Raw genomic sequence first — 21,665 nt, 5'->3', positions numbered from 1 at the left:
GGGTAAAATGGGTGGAAATTCAATGGCCCAGAAATTCGGGTCTCCACGGGTGAGTACGCACGGGGTACTCACCCGCAGGCCCAATGGAAGTGCTGGTTTCCTGCATGCACTGCGCATGTGCGGGAAACCAGCACTTCCGTTACCCTGAAAGAAGGGGTTCAGAGTTCGAACGCGTGCGCAGGAGAGGCAGCGCGTGCGCATCGAATTTACGTTTTTTTTGCAGGTTTTTCCGGGAGGGTAAGTCTCCAGAATTTACACATTTAAAAAGCAGGCATAAGGCCTGCTTTTTACAAGGTAAGTGGTGAATTAATTAAAATTAAAACATTTTTACCACAGGTTTATTGTTTTTAAATACTTTAAAGAAAGGTAAGTTTATTTTTAGCCCTGTTAGAAAATAAAATTATTTTTTTCAAAAATTTAAATTATTGTTTAAAATAGTTATTTCATGTAATTTATAGTTTATTTAAAAAATGTGATTTTTAAAAAATTTATTTGAAGATTTAATGATGTTTTGGGGCCCGTAGTATTTAAAAGTTTTGACAGCTCTTCCTGTCAAACTTATGAATGGGCATTTCCCTGCTCCGATTGGCCCACGTGGTCCCAGGGGATGCATTGAATTAACTGCACCCCTGGGATATGCAAGCACTGCGCGCCGGGAGTTGGAGCAGGCCCAGGATTGGAATTCCACGCGGGCCCACAGCTCAACAGCCGACGCGCTAGGTAAGTGCAGGTCGGGGGCTTGCACCCGCGGGAAGCCCCCGACCCGAATTTCTGGGCCATTATGTCAGATCTCCAACCATTTAGTGCTCCATTCTAGTTTCCAGTAGGGTTTTACAATGACATGAGAAACGCCCACCAAGTTGCGGTTAATTCTATTATAATTATCTAGTGTTCACGCTGGCATCCAGCAGTATCGAGGTGACGCAGCAAATGTCAATCTCCCAACTTGAGCAGGAATACCAGCGCACTGTTGATGGGGTAGGACAGAGAGAGCGAGAGTTCGGAGCTACAAACACAGCGGGAGCCCAGGAGAGAGCGAGAGTTCGGAGCTACAAAAACAGTGGGGCCATGGGGAGCAGGGGCCCAGGGGAGCGGGGGCCCAGGGGAGCGCGGGCCCAAGGGAGCGGGGGCCCAGGGGAGCAGGGGCCCAGGGGAGCGGGGGCCCAGGGGAGCGCGGGCCCAAGGGAGCGGGGGCCCAGGGGAGCAGGGGCCCAGGGGAGCAGGGGCCCAGGGGAGCGGGGGCCCAAGGGAGCGGGAGCCCAGGGGAGCAGGGGCCCAGGGGAGCAGGGGCCCAGGGGAGCGGGGGCCCAGGGGAGCGCGGGCCCAAGGGAGCGGGAGCCCAGGGGAGCAGGGGCCCAGGGGAGCAGGGGCCCAGGGGAGCCGCTACAACAGACCGGTGAGTGTAAAGAAGTAAAAAGTAATTGAAGTGCGACGTCACCAGAAAGCAGGTAAGTGATTGGTTGGTGAGTATTTCTATATTTCTCACTTTATTTCCAAACTTGGGTGTCTAAATTTAAGTGCCTTTGTGTAGATTAAAAGATATACATGTTCCAAATTTTAAAACTACTTAATTAATTGAGATGGGAGACCAGGCAATGTGTTGTTGTTGTTACATGTGGGAGCTGGTGGACACCATTGAGGTCCAAGGCGACCACATCTGCAGCAAATGTTGGCTGCTCGAGGAACTTTGGCTCAGAGTTGATGAGCTGGAGTCCAAGCTTCAGACACTGTGACACATTAGGGAGGGGGAGCGTTACCTGGACACTAGAGTAGTTACTTCCAATTTGGCCCATGATCAGGGACAGGAGGGTGTGACTACAAGCAAGGCAGGTATTGGGATCCAGGAGGTAGTGATGGAGGAGCCTCAACCCTTGGCATTGTCTAACAGGTAAGAGATTCTTGCTCCCTGTATGGACAAGGGCAGGGACTGCAGGGAGGATGAGCAATCTGACCACAGCACCGTGGTACGGGGAGCCATTCAAGTGGAGGGAGTAAAAAGAAATGTTGTAGTGATAGGGGACAGTATAGTTAGGGTGATAGACACAGTTCATAGCAGCCGAGAGCGTGAGTCCCAAAGGCTGTGTTGCCTGCCCGGTGCCAGGGTTAAGGACATCTCCTCTGGGCTGGAGAGAAACTTGGAGTGGGAGGGGGAGGATCCAGTTGTCATGGTCCACGTAGGCACCAATGACATAGGTAGGACAACGAAAGAGGTTCTGCTGAGAGAGTATGAGCAGCTAGGGGCTAAATTAAAAAGCAGAACCACAAAGGTAATAATCTCTGGATTACTACCTGAGCCATGAGCGAATTTGAATAGGGTAAATAAGATCAGAGAAATGAACGAGTGGCTCAGAGACTGGTGTGGGAGAAATGAGTTTCAATTTGTGGGCCACTGGCACCAGTACTGGGATAAGAGGGAGCTGTTCCGTTTGGACGGGCTTCACTTGAACCATGCTGGGGCTAGAGTCCTGGCGAATCGAATAACTAGGGCAGTAGAGAGGGCTTTAAACTAAATAGTGGGGGGGAGGATCCAGGTGAGCGGGAATTTAAAAAGTCAATGAGAAATGAGAAAGCAATAGAGCAGGATAGAGATGGGGGAAATAATAACCAGAGTGTGACAGGAAGGGACAAAGGGGAAGAAATTCAGCATCGCCCCGTTTGGGGCGCGATTATCGGCCGGGTGCAAAATTTAGCTCCTGGCGCTAATTAACGCCTGTGACTGCAAACTTGGTTTCTATCGCCCCTGGAGGTGATTGGAGCACTAAATCAGGTGCTGCACACCTGCCTTAAGGCGCAAAGGCCGAGGAGCGAGGAGCTAACTCAGAGCGCAGGCGCAGCGCAGGTGATGTCAGTTAGCGATGGAACACAGACACACTGGCGCCGGCCAGTTCTTAAAGGGGAGGGTCGATCTTGCTCTCCAGCCACACCCTGCTCATTGGAGCCTTGAATCTCGGCCTGGAGAGAACTATGACTACATTTTCCAGCCAAGGACTATGGAGCGGGTGAGGGAACGAGCTCAGCACTTCAGCGAGCGGGCCTTGGAGGCTCTGGTTGGCACGGTGGACCGCAGAAGATCTATACTCTACCCTGAGAGTGGCAGGAGGCCTTTCCTGCATGACTACAGAAGAGTGTGGAGGGAGGTGGCTCAGCACGTCTCCTCCAGGTGGCCACGACCCATACTCAATGTTGCAAAAAGTTCAACGACCTCACTCGGGTCGTCATGGTGATTGGCTTTTTTTCAATACCTCTCCATCCCTCCATCTCAACCTCACTCTATGGCCAGAGGGTCTTTAAACCCCAATGCCCAACACTCATCCAACACCTATGGCCCTCTCATGAAACACACATGTACATTCCACACTTTGCATACAGTAAGGGCTATTCAACTATGCGAGGCACATCAGGCAAGACCATGGCTGCATACAGTAAGGGCTATTCACTTATGGGAGGCACATCAGGCAATAGCATGGCTGTATATTTAATGTAAAAGCTTCTATAGATATGTGAAGAGAAAAAGATTGGAGAAAAAGGTTGCAGTCAGAATCAGGGGAATTTATAATGGGGAACAAAGAAATGGCAGACCAATTAAATACATACTCTGGTTCTGTCTGCACAAAGGAGGACACAAATAACATTCCAGAGATGTCGGGGAACATAGGGTCTGATGAAAGGGAGGAGTTGAATGAAATCAGCATTTGTAGGGAAATGGTGTTAGGGAAATTGATGGCATTGAAGGCCAAAAAATCCCCAGGGCCTCATAATCTACATCCTAGGGTACAAAAAGAAGTGGCTGGTCATCTTCCAAAATTCTATAGACTCTGGAATAGTTCCCATGGATTGAAGGGTAGCTAATGTAACGCCACTGTTTAAAAAAGGTGGTAGAGAGAAAATAAGGAATTATAGACCGGTAAGCCTGACATCGGTAGTGGGGAAAATGCTAGAGTCCATTATAAAAGATGAAATAGCAGAGTACTTGGAAAACAGTGACAGGATCGGACAAACTCAACATGGATTTACAAAAGGTAAATCGTGCTTGACTAATCTACTGGAATTTTTTGAGTTTGTAACTGGTAGAATAGATAAGGGAAAACCAGACTTTCGGAAGGCTTTCGATAAGGTCCCACATAACAGATTGGCGTGCAAAGTTAAAGCACATGGGATTGGGGGTAAGGTACTGACTTGGTTAGAGAACTGGTTGGCAGACAGGAAGCAAAGAGTTGGAATAATCGGGTCTTTTTCCGAGTGGCAGGCAGTGACTAGTGGGTACAGCAGGGGTCGGTGCTAGGACCCCAGCTATTCACAATACATATTAATGACCTAGACGAGGGAACTAGATGTAATATCTCCAAGCTTGCAGACGACACAAAGCTGGGTGGGCGTGTGTGCTGTGAGGAGGATGCAGAGAAATTGTATTATTGGACAGGTTGGGTGATTGGGCAGATGCGTGGCAGATGCAGTATAATGTGGATAAATGCGAGGTTATCCACTTTGGTGGCAAAAACAGGAAGACAGATTATTATCTGAACGGCAATAGATTGGAAAAAGGGGAAGTGCAACGAGACCTGGGTGTCCTTGTGCACCAGTCGCTGAAGGTAAGCATGCAGGTGCAGCAGGCGGTTAAGAAGGCAAATGGTATGTTGGCCTTCATAGCAAGAGGATTCAAGTACCGGAGCAAGGATGTCTTGCTGCAATTGTACAGGGCCTTGGTGAGACCACACCTTGAGTATTGTGTGCAGTTTTGGTTGCCTTATCTGAGGAAGGATGTCCTTGCCATGGAAGGAGTGCAGCGAAGATTCACCAGACTGATACCTGGGATGGCAGGAATGACATATGAAGAGAGATTGGGTCAATTAGGCTTATATTCACTAGAGTTTAGAAGAATGAGAGAGGATCTCATTGAAACTTATAAAATTCTAACCGGATTAGACAGACTAGATGCAGGAAGGATGTTCCAAGTGGCGGGCGAGTCCAGAACCAGGGGTCACAGCCTAAGGATAAGGGGTAAGCCATTTAGGACTCAGATGAGGAGGAATTTCTTCACCCAGAGAGTGGTGAACCTGTGGAATTCTCTACCACAGAAGGCAGTTGAGGCCAACTTAATAAATATATTCAAGAAGGAATTAAATATTTTTCTTGAAGCTAAAGAGATCAAGGGATATGGGGAGAAAGCAGGAACAGGTTACTAAATTTGGCTGATCAGCCATGATCTCATTGAATGGCGAAGCAGGCTCGAGGGGCCGAATGGCCTACTCCTGCTCCTATCTTCTATGTTTCTATGTTTCAGATGCCGTCCTTTTTCTTGCAGGCTTAGGTATCTCATAATAGGAGACAGCAGCAACGGACGGGTAGAGGGCGGCCTCAGCTGCAACCCCTCAGCGATCTTGAGGCGCGCGTCCACAGGATTGTGGCAAGACAGGTGATCGGTCCCATCGACCCTGGAGAGGTCGACCCTGTTCTGGACAGCAATGGTAAGGTCATCAGCTTTCTCTCCACTCTCATTCCACTTGTCCCTCACAACACCAGCCTTTGACACTTTCAATCCAACTTACTAAATCGCTGCACTCCTTCCTCCCTTACTGCCCCCCTGTCCTCATGCTAAAGCCACTTTTGTACCTCCCTGCTTTCAGATGGTGATTCACCAGCTGAGGAGACGGGCCCTCAATCTGCCAGTGGGAGTGAAGCCGCAGGCAAGGAGGAAGAGGAAGCCGGAGCATCAACGCCACCCTCTCCCGAGGGAGCCTATTCCCACACTGGGACCATGTCTTCCCTGGAGGGGAGCAGGGGGGAAGGGTCTGGTGAGGGTAAAGCTCCAGGACCCAGCGGGCTGCAGCAGCGCGATGTGGCTAGGGAAGCTCGGGGGCCTTCTCCCCAGAGGGAGAGTAGGCCAGCGAGTCCTGCTGCACTGGACGCAGAGGAGGAGCGACTCTTCGCTGAAATAAACACCCAGGCGGTGGACATGCACACTGAGCTCATGGGTGCACTGGGTAGGGTGCCCGAATGCATTGAATCACTGGCGAGTGTGGAGCACTATGCTGTAGCACAGGCGGATGCCACGCAAATGCTTAGTGCTGCAATTCAGTCACTGTCTGCTGTGATCCAATCTCAGACTGGTCTCAAGCAGACTCAGATTGAGGCCACGCAAGCATTGACTGCTGCCATCCTCGCTGGCCCGAACACATTTCCCAGGGGCTCTCACCGCGCCGCAGATGGACAGCAATTTGTGCTCCAGCAGATTGCTCCGGAAGTTGAGGTGCTGCCCCTGGGAGTGCCAGTGTGTCGGTCGAGCAGGGAGTTGCTGTCCTCTCTCAAGATGACAGCATTCCTGCTGCCACCACTGTCACTTCCCCATTGCACTTGCCACCGCCTGTAGCCCAGACTGCTGCTGCCCATGCAGAGTTGTTGGAGTCTGCAGCCGGGCCCTCCAGGCCCAGAGCTGGTTGAGGCCGTCCTTCAAGGGCATCTGCAGTCTCAGGTCCTGACAATCAGCAGCCTTCCAGCAGCCTTGCTACAGCCACTGAGGCCCCATTACAGAGGAGGGTGGGAAGGGGGGAAGTGCGCAAGGGAAGATCACCCTTGAAGGGCAAACAGTAGGAGGTGTGACGAAATGTTGGTCAATTTTTTATTAAAGGCCGAGGTTCGTGTTCAAACTTTGGTTTAGTGTTTTGGACATTATCTCCAGGTTGAGAGAACCAGTTATATTAATGAATGATTTTTTGTGTTTGTTTCTATTAGTTTGTCATGAAGAAATGACACACACAGAGTTTGTAAAATAAAAAAGTTTTTGTATTCAAAATGTACAGGTTTGGCCTTTGGAATCATTGCTGCCTTGGCCGGCTTAGGGGTTGCGGGTTGGTTTCATTCATGTTGTTCTCAATGACAGAAGCCATTTCCTCAGCAGGGGCCTAGAAGCGACTTGTTATCAGCAGTTTCAACATTGTGGGCCTCCCTCCCGCCTTGATGCTGCTGCTAATCATCCTCCTCCTCTTCCTCCTGCTCCTCCTCTTCCTCCTGCTCCTCCTCCTCTTCCTCCTGCTCCTCCTCCGCTTCCTCCTCCTCCTCTGGTAGTTCTCCAAGGCCTGGTGGCATTGGCTGGTTCCTGAGGATTGCCAGGTTATGCAGCATGCAGCACACAACCCTGAAGAGGGAGACTCGCTTAGGCGAGTACTGCAGGGCTCCTCCTGAGTGGTCCAGACAGCGGAACCATTGCTTGAGCACACCGATCGTCTGCTCAACGATGTTTCTGGTGGTGAGATGGCTCTTGTTGTACCACAGCTCAGCAGCGGTGTTGGGGTTTGTAATGTATATACCTTTAAGTGGGGAACTATCTTTTACAGCTCATGTATACTGCAGTACCGGCAGTGACCACACCTGTATATAGCCCTGAGTAGTAATCTGTACAGATCAGTTGCAGTGTGAGCCACGTTGAGTAAACACCTGTTGTACCGTTCTCCGCAGTCTGTGTCTTATTATACACGGACGCAACATTGACGACGAGGCAAGTTCGAACCTACCTGCAACTCTGCATCACCTCCCGGGGATTCGTTCCTGGAGATCAGTGGAATGGAGGTCAAGGCCAGAGACTCAGGCGTCGACCACGGGCAACCGCCCAGTCATCCAGCAGAGACTCGAGAATTGCGGGGGAGGCTGTCGAGAGCTAGGCTTGGCTTTCCAGTCGAGGTGGTCCAGCAAAATGGGCTGGCAACAGGTAGTACGCAGACCCTTCCCGGACAGCGGTGGGCTAGAGCCCGACCGAGCGGCACAGCAAAGGGCCGAGCAGCGTCGACGGGGGAGAGAGAGAGAGGGCAGAGCGCACAGGGCGCAGCCGGTGTTCCGGAGGCGAGCAGCATCGGAGAGAGGGAGAGAGAGACACGCAGAAACCTGCGAGGCGCCGCCATTGCCACGAGGACCACCGAGAGCGGCATTGGCAGCAGCGGGGAGGAAGGAAAGCGCGGGAGACGCCATTTTTAGCCATTGGGAGACGCCATTTTAAACCACACCCAAAATGCTGAAGAGTGGCAGTATCACCGCATTTGACAATGAAGTCGAAGATTGGACTACATATGTCGAACGAATAGAGGTGTACTGCAAGGCAAATGAGGTGTCAGATGACAAGAAAGCGTCGGTATTGTTAGGTCCGTGGTTCAGTGGATAAATAATTACACGGATGCTGTACATAAACAAATAACAAGTCTTTACTGGAGGAGGGCAATCTCTAGACTGGAGTACAGAGGCATGCGCACAGCTTATATACCGGTGTGGTTACTGCCGGTACTACAGTATACAGGAGCTGTAAAAAGTAGTTCTGACTTAAAGCACATACATTACAAATCCTCCCTTTTTAGATTAATAATACCCCCTTAATATTCAAATAACAATTACATTTTTACATGTACATTCAATAACAAAAGTCCATTTATAGATTCAGTCTTTGGGGCAGCTTCCTGACCCTTTCGGGATAGCGCCTTTCCAGAGGTTCTTGTTCTTGGTGCAGAGGCGATTCTGACCCCCTTTCATCGGGTAGTTCATCGGGTTCCACTGCTACTGGGTCTGAAGTAGATACTACCGGTATGTCGGGTTCATCCCCAGGTACTCGAGACATGGGGTTGACGCATTCCTGTGATGCTAAGATCTGATCGACGTGGCGTCTCACAATGTTCTCCCCGACATCCACTGTGTACATTAATGGCCCCTGCCTTGTACATATTGTTCCGGGTTGCCACTTCTCTGTTCGATAGTCCCGGGCCAAGACTGGTTGCCCTATATTGAAGCTCCTTGTCGGCTTCTCGTTGATGTGCTGGAATTGTTTCTCCTCAACATTTCTTCACACATTTGGTCTGAGCAAGTCCAGACGAGATCTCAACCTTCGGTTAAAGAACATCATGGCCGGGGTCTGGTTGGTAACTGCATGTGTCGCGTTTCGGTAGGCTAATAAGAAATTGTCCATCTTATGCTGTAGTGGAATTTCCTCGTCGCACATGGCCTTTATCACCTTCTTAAAGGTTTGTACAAACCTCTCAGCCAATCCATTGGTGGCTGGATGATACGGGGGCGGATGTGTAATGCCTTACCCCATTCCTTCTCATGAATTTTTGGAACTCATCGGACACAAACTGTGGTCCATCATCAGAGCAGATCTGCTCTGGCAACCCGTTTCTGGCAAATATGGTCCGTAGGACTGCAATCGTTTTCTCTGTAGTGGTTGAAGACATCTTTATCACCTCAGGCCACTTTGAATGAGCATCCACTGCTATTAAGAACATTGAGTCCATGAATGGACCAGCGAAATCAATGTGCAGCCGTTGCCATGGAGAGGAGGGCCACTCCCATGGGTGTAGAGGGGCATGTGGTGGTGCATTTTGGACCTTCTGGCACCCTAAGCAGCTCTTAGTTAGGTCTTCGATTTGTTGATCGATTCCCGGCCACCACACATAAGCCCTAGCTAGGCTTTTCATTTTCACTCCCCCCAGATGACCTTCATGTAGCTCATTTAGCACTCTCTCCCTTAACTTGGGTGGAATCACCACTCTGGATCCACACATCACTGTCCCCTGGCATACTGACAGCTGTTCTCTTCTGGATGAGAATGCTGGCAACTGTGAGTCGCCATGTGTTGGCCATCCCCTCACCGTCAATTCATATACCCATGACAGCGTCGGATCATTGCGGGTCTCCTTCTCTATATCCGTGTTTGTTACTGGCAATCGTTCAATTATCGACGAATAAAATATCTCGATAGGGTCCACTGCTGGTGCTTCCTCAACAGTAGGCGGTGGCAGGCGCGATAGCCCATCAGCGTTCCCATGCTGTCTCGTGCCTTTATATTCTATTTCATATTGATTCGCCCCTAGAAACAGGGACCATCTTTGTAACCGCTGTGCAGTCATTACTGGCACGCCCTTCTTAGGAATAAAGATGGAGACAAGTGGTTGGTGGTCAGTCAGCAAGGTGAATTTCTGTCCATGCAGATAGTGGTTGAATTTTTTTTACTCCCCATACTAGGCTGAGGGCCTCCCTGTCAATCTGGGCATAGTTGCGCTCGGCTGAGGTTAGTGACCGAGACGCAAAGGCTACTGGCCTCTCCAAACCGTCCGGGAATTTGTGCGACAGCACCGCTCCAATGCCGTAGGGTGATGCATCACATGCCAAACGAATTGGTAGTGCTGGGTTGAAATGGGCCAACACCTCTTTTGATGTGATCAATTCTTTACACTTCTGGAAAGCTCATCTACGTTCGTCATCCCACTTCCATGGTACCCCTGTTTGCAGTAGCGTGTTCAACGGGTGTAATACCGTAGACAAATTTGGTAAGAACTTGTGGTAATAGTTTACCAGCCCGAGGAACGACATCAGTTGTGACACATTTTCCGGTGCTGGAGCCTTGACTACTACCTCTATCTTGTCAGGGGACTTATGTAACCCCTCTTCATCGATGACGTGGCCGCAATACGAGATCTGTTTCTGGAAAAACTCGCACTTGTGACAATTAGCTCGTAGCCCATATTCCTTTAATCTGGCGAGCACCTTCTCCAAGTTAGCGAGGTGATCACCGTCATTTTTGCCCGTGACCAAGATGTCGTCCAAATAACACTGGGTCCCTGGAATCCCTTGCAGGACCTGATCCATTGCCCTTTGCCAGATAGCCGGAGCCGAGGCTACTCCAAACACCAGCCGGTTGTATTGATAGAGACCTTTATGGGTGTTGATCGTAAGGTAATGTTTCGAAGCTTCTTCTACCTCCATTTGCAAGTACGCCTGGGCTAGATCAATTTTTGTGAAGCGTTTACCACCAGATAGTGAGGCGAAAATATCCTCAATTCGTGGAAGCGGATATTGCACCGTGTGAAGGACTGGGTTCACTGTCACCTTAAAATCCCCACAGATGCGGACCTTCTTTGGTTCCCCAGGCGTATTACTCAACGACCTCTTCATTACAGGAATGATGGGTGTAGCCCACTCGCTCCAGTCCACTTTGGACAGTACTCCTGAACGTTCCAACCCTTCCAGCTCTGCTTCAACCACTGGTCTGATCGCATAAAGCACTGGTCTGGCCTTCAGAAACTTTGGGCTTGCATTATCTTCTATTTTAATTGTTGCTGTTATTCCTTTTAGTGTTCCTAGTCCCTCCTGGAACACTTCTTTTGCATCAGTTAGCATTTTTGACAGTCGTCCAGGTGTGACGTCGTCATCCTTTTTGGCCTCCACCTTCAGTGCCTGTAAGGAATGCCAATCTAAATGTATCTTCCGGATCCATTCACGTCCTAGCAGTGGTGGTCCTCCATCTGGCAATACATATATATCCATTTTAGGTATTTCCTGACATTTATATGTTACTTTCACCCTTATTTTTCCTTTGGGGTAGACTTTTTGCCCCGTATACATCTTCAAGACAATCTCTGTAGCTTTCAAGGGTATGTGTGAAAATAGCCGCTTGTAGTCTCTTTGATTTATCACTGTTAGAGCTGACCCTGTGTCCAATTCAATTTCCACTTGGACTCTGTCTATCTTGAGTGTAACCCAGATAGTCTGGTGATCCTCCATTTCGGTTACATTATGTAGTTTCAGACAACCCAGCTCCTTGCTTCCGGAGTCTGTGTCACTTTTCTGTTCATCTGAACCACTGTCCATCACCTGGTGTACCTTTTTGTACTTCTCCTGTGGAGATTTCTTACTGTTGGTTTTCTTCCCAGACCTGCAGACTCTTGCTATGTGTCCTGCTTTCCCACACTGTCTGCACACTTGGTCCTTGAACCAACAATCTTTCTGGTCGTGTGTTGTTCTGCCGCAGCGATAGCACTTCCCTGTTCCATAGGTCATTTCGTTGGTGCCATATTCTTGCGGTCTCCGTTGTATCTCTGCAGCGCCCCTTGCGGCTGCTTCGTGTGATACTGCCATACTGAAAGCTTTGTCCAGCGTAAGGTCCTTTTCTGATAGAAGCCGTTTCTGGGTTCCTTCACTTTGTAGCCCACACACAAACTTGTCCCTTAACGTGTCTGCTAGTCCTGCTCCAAACTGGCAGTATTTCGATAACTTGTGCAGTTCCGTTAGGTACTCAGCATTGCTTTCATCTTTGTGTTGGTTCCTTTTATGGAACTTAAATCGTTCTGCTATCAGCAGCGGTGTGGGGTTTAAGTGGTCCTGTAGGATTTCTACTATGCTTTCCAAATTCTTGTTTACCGGCTTCTCTGGGGTTATTAGATTTCGCAGTAACCCATAAGTTTTTGCACCCATGGAATTTAACAAAACCAGTGCTTTATTAGCATCTGGCACTTCATTCGCCCTGCAGTACACCTCAATACGTTTCACATATGTCGCCCAATCTTCGACTTCATTGTCGAACGAAGAGATACTGCCACTCTTCGGCATCCTTGGTTGTGCGCTAACTATCACCAATGGCGCCTCCCGCGCTTCCCCTTCATCTCCGCTGGCACAAAATGGCGTCTCCCGCGCTTTCCTTCCTTCCCGCGCTCGCCCGTCTTCTCTGCTGCGGCTTCGCAAAATGGCGTCTCCCACGCTCTTCCTTCTTCTCCGCGGCTCACTGGCGCCTCCCCTTGCTTCGCCCCGCAGACACTGATCAACCCGTGATCCCTGGTTCTGCTCTGCGCGTTCTTCTCTTGATATTTGTCGACGCCGCTCAGTCTAGAACCTGGCTGTTTCTTACCCGCTCTCTCTCCGGTTTTGCAGTATTTTTCCTCGACGCCGCTCGGTGATCAACCCCTGGCTGCGCCCTGCTCTCTTCACCCTTTTTCTTACCCCGTCGATACTGCCCGGCTCTCTCTCTCTGCCGTCGGTCAGCTCCAGCCGCTGCTGCTCGGGAAGGGTCTGCTCTGGACCTGTCGTCGGTCTCTTACTGCTCGTTGTGGCTGGGGAACCAAGCCCTTCTCTCCACAGCCTCCCCAGTGAAGTTGGATCTCTACCTGACTGCTGGGCGGTTGCTCGCGGTCGACGCCCGTGTTCCTGGACTCGACTATTTTTTTTTTGTTTGTTTAATGTTGCAGGTAGATTCGCATCAACACTCGTCGCCACTGTTAGATCCGTGGTTCAGTGGATAAATAATTACACGGATGCTGTACATAAACAAATAACAAGTCTTTACTGGAGGAGGGCAATCTCTAGACTGGAGTACAGAGGCATGCGCACAGCTTATATACCAGTGTGGTTACTGCCAGTACTACAGTATACAGGAGCTGTAAAAAGTAGTTCTGACTTAAAGCACATACACTACAGGTATTGTTAAATTTAATGGGTGCAAAGACGTATGGTTTATTACGAAATCTAGTAACCCCAACGAAGCCAATGGAAAAGAGTTTTGAAGGCATAGTAACGATACTAAAGGAACATTTAAACCCCACACCGCTGCTGATAGCGGAAAGATTCAAGTTCAAAACGGAACCAGCATAAGGATGAAAGCAATGCTGATTATTTAACAGAGCTGCGCAAACTATCGAAACACTGCCAGTTTGGAGCGGGACTGGCAGATACCTTAAGGGACAAGTTTGTGTGTGGGCTTCAAAGTGAAGGAACCCAGAAATGGCTTTTATCTGAAAAGGACCTTACGCTGGAAAAGGCTTTCAGCATTGCGATATCATATGAAGCAGCAGCACGGGGCGCTGCAGAGATACAACAGAGACCGCAAGAATATGGCACAAACGAAATGTCATATAGAACAGAAAAGTGCTATCGCTGCGGCAGAACAACACACGACCAGAATGATTGCTGGTTCAAAGACAAAGTGTGCAGACAGTGTGGAAAAGTAGGACACATGGCACGAGTCTGCAGGTCGGGAGAGAAAACCAGCAATAAGAAACCTATCAAAGAAAAGTACAAGAAGGTACATAAGATGACGGAGAATAGTTCAGACGAACAAAAGAGTGGTAACGACTCCGAAAGCAGGGAACTGAGTTGTCTGAAACTACATAATGTGATCACAATGGAGGATCACCGAACCATTTGGGTCACTCTCAGGATAGCAGGAGTCCAGGTAAAGATGGAATTGGACACAGGATCAGCCCTAACGGTCATAAACCGACGGGACTACGAGCGGCTATTCTCACACATACCCTTGAGAGACATAAAAATTATTTTGAAGGCATACACGGGGCAAAAAGTCTACCCCAAAGGAAAAATAATGGTGACCGTTATATATAACGGTAAGGAAACACCAAAACTAGACCTGTATGTATTGCAAGATGGAGGACCACCATTACTGGGACGTGAATGGATCCAGAAAATACAACTGGATTGGCATTCCATACAGGCACTGACTGTGGCTGACAAAAAGGATGACGACGTCACACCTGGGCGACTGTCAAAGATCCTAACTGACGCGAAAGAAGTGTTCCAGCAAGGACTCGGAACACTAAAAGGCATGACAGCGACGATTAAAATTGAAGAAAACGCAAGCCCCAAATTTTTTGCGGCCAGACCGGTACCTTATGCGATCTGCCCAGCCGTCGAAGCAGAGCTGGAGAGTCTGGAACGTTCAGGTGTACTGTCCAAGGTAGACTGGAGCGAGTGGGCTACACCCATCGTCCCTGTGATGAAAAAGTTGTTGAGCAGCACACCTGGGGAACCAAGGAAGCTTCGCATCTGTGGGGACTTTAAGGTAACCCGGTCCTTCACACCGTACAATATCCACTTCCGCGGATTGAAGATATTTTCGCCTCGCTATCTGGAGGGAAACGCTTCACTAAGATTGATCTGGCCCAGGCGTATCTGCAAATGGAGGTAGAAGAAGCATCAAAAAAATACCTCACAATCATCATCCATAAAGGTCTCTACCAATACAACCGGCTGGTATTCGGAGTAGCATCAGCTCCGGCTATTTGGCAGAGGGCAATGGAACAAATCCTGCAAGGGATCCCAGGGACCCAGTGTTATTTGGACGACATCCTGGTCACGGGCGAAAATGACAGTGATCACCTTGCCAACCTGGAGCAGGTGCTCACTAGATTGCAGGAATATGGGCTCCGAGCTAACTGCCCCAAATGCGAGTTTTTTAGAAAACAGATCTCGTATTTGATGCGCCATCAATAACTCCAGAAGACTAAGAGTTAAACTTATAACAAGTAGGCTTTTATTAACAAAAGAATACGAGCATGCCTCTGCTGGTAGACCGATCCTTAAAGCCAGGGGGACTGGAGGTCAATCACCTTTATACCTGGGCTTAGGGGTGGAGCCAGGGGCGGAGCCAGCTGATGCATGCCCAGACATGTTCTGTACAGGCAGATTAGTGGTTTACCACATTCACCCCTTGTTTAAAATGAGTCCGGCGGGGTGAAGTGTCTCAGAAGTTCGTATAGGCAAGTCTCTCCGGGGGTCTTGTCTGCCGTAGTGATCGTCGTGGTGCCGGCTGCGGCGGTTCTTTTCCCGCGGCCGTTTCCCGCATGGGCCGGAGCACCGGCGTGTCGTCTTCGTGGGTGCGGGGTCGGTGGGTGTATAAGGGTGGGATACAGGGCCCTGGCGTGCCGTCTACTTGGGTTAGATGTGGATTCCCTTCTAGGGGTGTGTCGTGGGTAATGGTAGTGGGTAATGGTAATGGGTAGTGGGTAATGGTGTTTTCGGTGGCACCTGAGGGTGCGAGGGCTCGTATGGAGACCGTGTCCTCCCGCCCGTCAGGATACGCCACGTATGCATATTGTGGGTTGGCGTGGAGGAGGTGGACTCTTTCAACCAGGGGGTCTGTTTTATGGCTCCTCACGTGCTTCCTGAGCAAGACGGGGTCTGGAGACGTCAGCCATGGCGGTAGCGATGTCCCCGAGGTGGATTTCCTAGGGAAGACGAACATTTTCTCGTGAGGGGTGGCGTTCGTGGCGGTACAGAGTAGTGACCGCATGGAGTGAAGCGCATCGGGGAGGACTTCTTGCCAGCGGGAGGTTGGGAGGCCTCTGGACTTTAAGGCTAGCATGGCGGTTTTCCACACTGTCGCGTTCTCCCTTTCTACTTGTCCGTTACCCCGGGGGTTGTAGCTGGTGGTCCTGCTCGTGGCTATCCCTTTTTCGAGCAGGTACTGGCGCAGCTCGTCACTTGTCAACGACGAGCCCGTCACTATGGATGTAGCTGGGAAAACCAAATATGGCGAAGAGGTCATTGAGACATTTGATGACTGTGGCGCTGGTCATGTCCGGGCAGGGGATAGCGAACGGGAAACGGGAGTACTCGTCAATGATGTTGAGGAAGTACGTGTTGCGGTCAGAGGAGGGGAGGGGCCCTTTAAAATCTACGCTTGGGCGCTCGAAGGGGCGGGTGGCTTTTATCAGGTGCGCCCTGTCTGGCCTATAAAAGTGCGGTTTGCATTCGGCACAGACTTGGCAGTTCCTGGTCATGGTCCTGACCTCCTCGATGGAGTAAGGCAGGTTGCAGGCCTTAATGAAGTGGAAAAACCTGGTGACCCCCGGGTGGCAGAGATCGTTGTGGAGGGCCCGTAGCCTATCGACCTGTGCATTGGCACATGTTCCACGGGATAGGGCGTCCGGGGGCTCATTAAGTTTCCCGGGCCGGTATAAGATATCATAATTGTAGATGCATAATTCGATCCTCCACCGCAATATGTTGTCGTTTTTGATTTTGCCCCTCTGCTTGTTATTGAACATAAATGCTACTGATCGTTGGTCAGTGAGCAGGATGAAGCGTTTACCGGCCAGGTAATGCCTCCAATGCCGTACAGCCTCCACTATAGCCTGGGCCTCCTTTTCGACTGAGGAGTGTCTAATTTCGGGGCCCTGGAGGGTTCGTGAAAAGAAGGCCACAGGTCTCCCCGCCTGGTTAAGGGTTGCGGCCAGGGTGAAGTCAGACGCATCGCTCTCCACTTGGAAAGGGATGGACTCGTCCACGGCATGCATTGTAGCCTTTGCAATGTCCTCTTTTATGCGGGTGAATGCTGCACGGGCCTCTGCCGCCAGGGGGAAGGAGGTTGACTTGATAAGGGGCCGGGCTTTGTCCACGTAATTGGGCACCCATTGGGCGTAATAAGAGAAAAACCCCAGACATCTCTTCAGGGCTTTGAGGTAGTGAGGCAGGGGTAGTTCCAGAAGGGGGCGCATTCAGTCGGGGTCGGGGCCGATGACTCCGTTTTCCACTACACAGCCAAGGATAGCGAGGCGGGTGGTGCGAAACATACACTTTTCTTTGTTGTATGTCAAATTTAAGCGCTGGGCTGTTCGGAGGAATTTTTCTAGATTGGCGTCATGGCCCTGCTGGTCATGGCCGCAGATGGTGACATTGTCCAGGTAGGGAAAAGTGGCCTGCAGCGCGTTCTGGTCAACCATCCGGTCCATCCCCCTTTGGAAGACTGAGACCCCGTTGGTGACGCCGAAGGGGACTCTGAGGAAGTGGTAGAGGTGGCCGTTTGCCTCGAAGGCAGTATACTGGCGGTCTTCAGGTCTGATAGGGAGTTGGTGGTATGCCGACTTCAGGTCAATGGTAGAGAATACCCGGTACTGTGCAATCTGATTGACCATATCAGATATGCGAGGAAGTGGGTATGCGTCTAATTGGGTATACCTATTGATTGTTTGACTGTAGTCAATGACCAGGCGCTGTTTCTCGCCAGTCTTCACGACCACTACTTGGGCTCGCCATGGGCTGGTGCTGCCCTCGATAATCCCCTCCCGCAGGAGTCTCTCTACTTCTATTTTAATGAAGCTTCTATCCCCGGCACTGTACCGCCTGCTTTTTGTTGCGATGGGCTTGCAGTCGTGGGCGAGATTAGCAAACAATGGGGGGGGGGCTGACTTTCAGGGTGGATAGGCTGCATATTGTGCGCGGTGGTTGTTTAAAATTTTGCCGGCTGCAGACTGTAAGTGGGGGCAGGGGCCCGCCGTACGCCATCGTGACACTCTCTAGGTGGCACTGGAAATCCAGTCCCAGTAGCACAGCAGCGCAGAGCTGTGGCAGGACAAGGAGTTTAAAGTCTTTGTACTCTGTGCCCATTATTGTCAGGGTCGCTACACAGTAGCCGCCGACGTCCGCCGCATGGGACTTGGAGGCCATAGAGACCCGGTGGCGCGTGGGCATGACTGATAGGGAGTAGCGTCGCACCGTGTCGGGGTGGATAAAGCTCTCCGTGCTCCCGCAGTCAAATAGACAGTTTGTTGCGTGACCGTTTACCTTGATGTCCATCGTGGACCTGGCCAGTTGGTGAGGCCTGGATTGGTCCAGGATGATGGAGGCCATCGTTGAGGTCGGTGGGTCGCTGTTGTACTCGCGCGAGGCAGTGGGGGAGTCAGGGGCCTGGTCCCAAAGTGACGTCCAAGATGGCGGCCCGCACCGCTCACACGCGGCTGGTGATGTCCAAGATGGCGGCCCGCACGGCTCACACGCGGCTGGTGGTGTCCAAGATGGCGACCTGCACGGCTCACACGCGGCGCTGCTGGAGTTGGTCGGTTTCGCCCTGCACACTTTGGCATAGTGCCCCTTCTTTCCGCATTTGGAGCAGATCGCGTCCTTCGCCGGGCAGTGTTGTCTGGGGTGCTTGGCCTGGCCACAGAAATAGCACTTTGAGCCTCTGGACATCGCAGCTGTAGTTGGGATGCAGGTGGTGGCGTGGCGCAGGCCTGTGGCCTTACCGTGTCCCAAGATGGCGGCCCCCGCGACATCCACGGGGCGGGGAGGGCCGTATGGTCGGGGGGGGTAGGCATCCATGTGTCGGAGGGCCACGTCCAGCGAGTTAGCAAGGGCCACAGCCTTCTGCAGGTTGAGCCCACTTTGCTCTAGCAGTCTCTGTCGAGTGTAGCTGGACCTGATGCCGGCGACGTAGGCGTCTCTGATTAGGTCATCAGTATTTTCCGCGGCCGTCACCGATTTGCACTTGCAGTCCCGGCCGAGGACTCTCAGTGCCCGTAGGTATTCATCACCCGATTCCCCGGGTCGCTGTTTGCGGGTAGCCAGGAGGTGTCTAGCGTAGACCTCGTTGACTGGCTTAGTATATTGTTCTTTTAGTATCGTGATAGCGGCCGTGTAGGATACAGCGTCTCGGGTAATCGAATATACTTGGTGGCTCACCCGTGAGTTCAGTACTAGCAGTTTGTCGGCTTCGGTCCTGACGATAGTGCTGGAGGCCTGCAGGAATGCTTCGAAGCAGCTCAGCCAGTGCTCGAACTTATTTGATGCATCCGCCGTTTGAGGGTCCAGTTCCAGGCATTCCAGTTTCAGGATTTGCTCCATTTCAAAACTTTTTGTTAATAAAATTGATGCGCCATCAATAACTCCAGAAGACTAAGAGTTAAACTTATAACAAGTAGGCTTTTATTAACAAAAGAATACGAGCATGCCTCTGCTGGTAGACCGATCCTTAAAGCCAGGGGGACTGGAGGTCAATCACCTTTATACCTGGGCTTAGGGGTGGAGCCAGGGGCGGAGCCAGCTGAGGCATGCCCAGACATGTTATGTACAGGCAGATTAGTGGTTTACCACAGTATTGTGGCCACGTTATCGATAAAGAGGGGTTACATAAGTCCCCAGAGAAGATTGAGGCAGTAGTCAAGGCTCCAGCACCGGAAAATGTGTCACAACTGAGGTCGTTCCTCGGGCTGGTAAACTACTACCATAAGTTCTTGCCAAATTTGTCTGCAATACTACACCCACTGAACACCCTACTGCAAACTGGGGTGCCATGGAAGTGGAGTGACGAATGTAGACGAGCTTTCCAGAAGAGCAAAACACAAATCACATCGAAAGAGGTATTGGCCCATTACAACCCAGCATTACCAATTCGGTTGGCATGTGATGCGTCACCCTACGGCATTGGCGCGGTGCTGTCGCAGAAATTCTCGGACGGCTCAGAGAGGCCAATAGCATTTGCGTCACGATCACTAACCTCAGCCGAGCGTAACTACGCCCAGATTGACAGGGAGGCCTTCAGCCTAGTGTGGGGAGTGAAAAAGTTCAATCACTATCTGCACGGGCAGAAATTCACCTTGCTGACTGATCACCAGCCTCTTGTCTCCATTTTTAATCCGAAGATGGGCGTTCCCGTGATGACTGCGCAACGACTACAAAGATGGTCACTTTTTCTAGGCACCACTATGAGATTGAATATAAGGGCACGAAACAGCATGGAAATGCTGATGGGCTATCACGCCTTCCACTGCCTACTGCAGAGGAAGCACCAGCAGTGGATCCTGTCGAAATATTCCATTCGACTATAGTTGAATACCTACCGGTAACTAACTCTTGTATTGAAAAGGATACCCGAAATGACCCGACACTGACTCGGGTATATGATTTGACGGTGAAGGGATGGCCAGCACATGGCGACTCACTGTTGCCAGCATTCTCGACAAGGAGAGAACAGCTGTCAGTGTGCCGGGGGACCTTGATGTGTGGATCCCGAGTGGTAATTCCACCCAAGATAAGGGATAGAGTGCTCAATGAGCTTCATGAGGGTCATCTGGGAGGGGTAAAAATGAAATGCCTAGCCAGGGCTTATGTGTGGTGGCCGGGAATCGATAAACAAATCGAGGACCTGACCAAGAGCTGCTCAGGATGCCAGAAAGTCCAAAATGCACCACCACAGGCCCCTCTACACCCATGGGAGTGGCCCTCATCTCCATGGCAACGGGTGCATATTGATTTTGCTGGTCCATTCATGGACTCAATGTTTTTAATAGCTGTGGATGCGCACTCGAAATGGCCTGAGGTCATCAAAATGTCCTCCACCACCACGGAGAAAACTATTGCAGTCCTATGGACCATTTTTGCCAGGAATGCCTTGCCAGAACAGATTTGCTCCGGCAACGGACCACAGTTTGTGTCCGAAGAGTTCCGGAGGTTCTTGAAAAAGAATGGGGTAAGGCATTACACATCCGCCCCGTATCATCCAGCCACAAATGGATTGGCTGAGAGGTTCGTACAAACCTTTAAGAAGGCAATAAAGGCTATGTACAATGAAAACATTCCGCTGTGGACAATTTCCTGTTCGCCTACCGGAATGCGACACATGCAGTCACCAACCAGGCCCCAGCCATGATGTTCTTTAACCGAAGGTTAAGATCTCGCCTAGAATTGCTCAGACCAAACGTACGAAGAGATGTTGAGAGTAAGCAATTCCAGCACATCCATGAGAAGCCAACAAGGAGCTTCAATGTAGGGCAACCAGTCTTGGCCCGCGACTACTGAACAGAAAAATGGCAGCCAGGAACGATATGCACACGGCAGGGACCACTAATGTACACAGTGGACGTTGGGGAGAGCATCGTGAGATGCCATGCTGACCAGATCCTAGAGTCACAGGAACAAGTCAACCCCATGCCTCGCCCATACGTACCTGGTGATGAACCCGACGTACAGGTCGCATCTACCCCAGAAACAGTAGCATCGGAAGCTGATGAACCAACCGACGACAGGGGGCCAGAATCGCCTCCGCACCAAGAGCAAGACACTCGGGAAAGGCACTATCCAGAAAGGATCAGGAAGCCTCCCCAAAGACTGAGTGAGTTGTGGGGACTGAAGAAGGAATTGGAAAGGAGAGCCAGTTTCAGCTTAATAAATCATGAACAAACTTGCATTTCTATAGCGCCTTTCACTACCTCAGGACTTCCCAAAATGCTTCGCAGCCAGTGAAGTATGTCTGAAGTGGAAGTCACTGCTGTCATCTAGGGAAATGCAGCAGCCAATGTGCACACAGCAAGGCCACAAAAACAACAATGAGATAAATTACCAATTAAACTCTT

The 21,665-nt window shown here is 50.7% G+C and overlaps 1 protein-coding gene across 1 annotated transcript in view; it reads right to left on the bottom strand.

Moving 5' to 3' along the window:
- LOC147105983 (uncharacterized) overlaps positions 1-19,158 on the bottom strand; it is a 106,770-nt gene extending 87,612 nt beyond the window's left edge. The window contains exon 1 of the mRNA XM_086009781.1: positions 17,944-19,158. Within this exon, the coding sequence (XP_085865907.1) occupies positions 17,944-19,158 (1,215 nt within the window). The remainder of the gene's footprint in view (positions 1-17,943) is intronic.
- Between the last annotated feature and the right edge of the window lie 2,507 nt (positions 19,159-21,665).

This window comes from Somniosus microcephalus, chromosome 16 (genome assembly GCF_052327205.1).
Source record: "Somniosus microcephalus isolate GS21.2 chromosome 16, FLI_Smic_1.0, whole genome shotgun sequence".
Classification (NCBI taxonomy): domain Eukaryota; kingdom Metazoa; phylum Chordata; class Chondrichthyes; order Squaliformes; family Somniosidae; genus Somniosus; species Somniosus microcephalus.
Note: the sequence above shows the minus strand (reverse complement) of the source record. Positions and strands in the feature narration are given on the sequence as shown.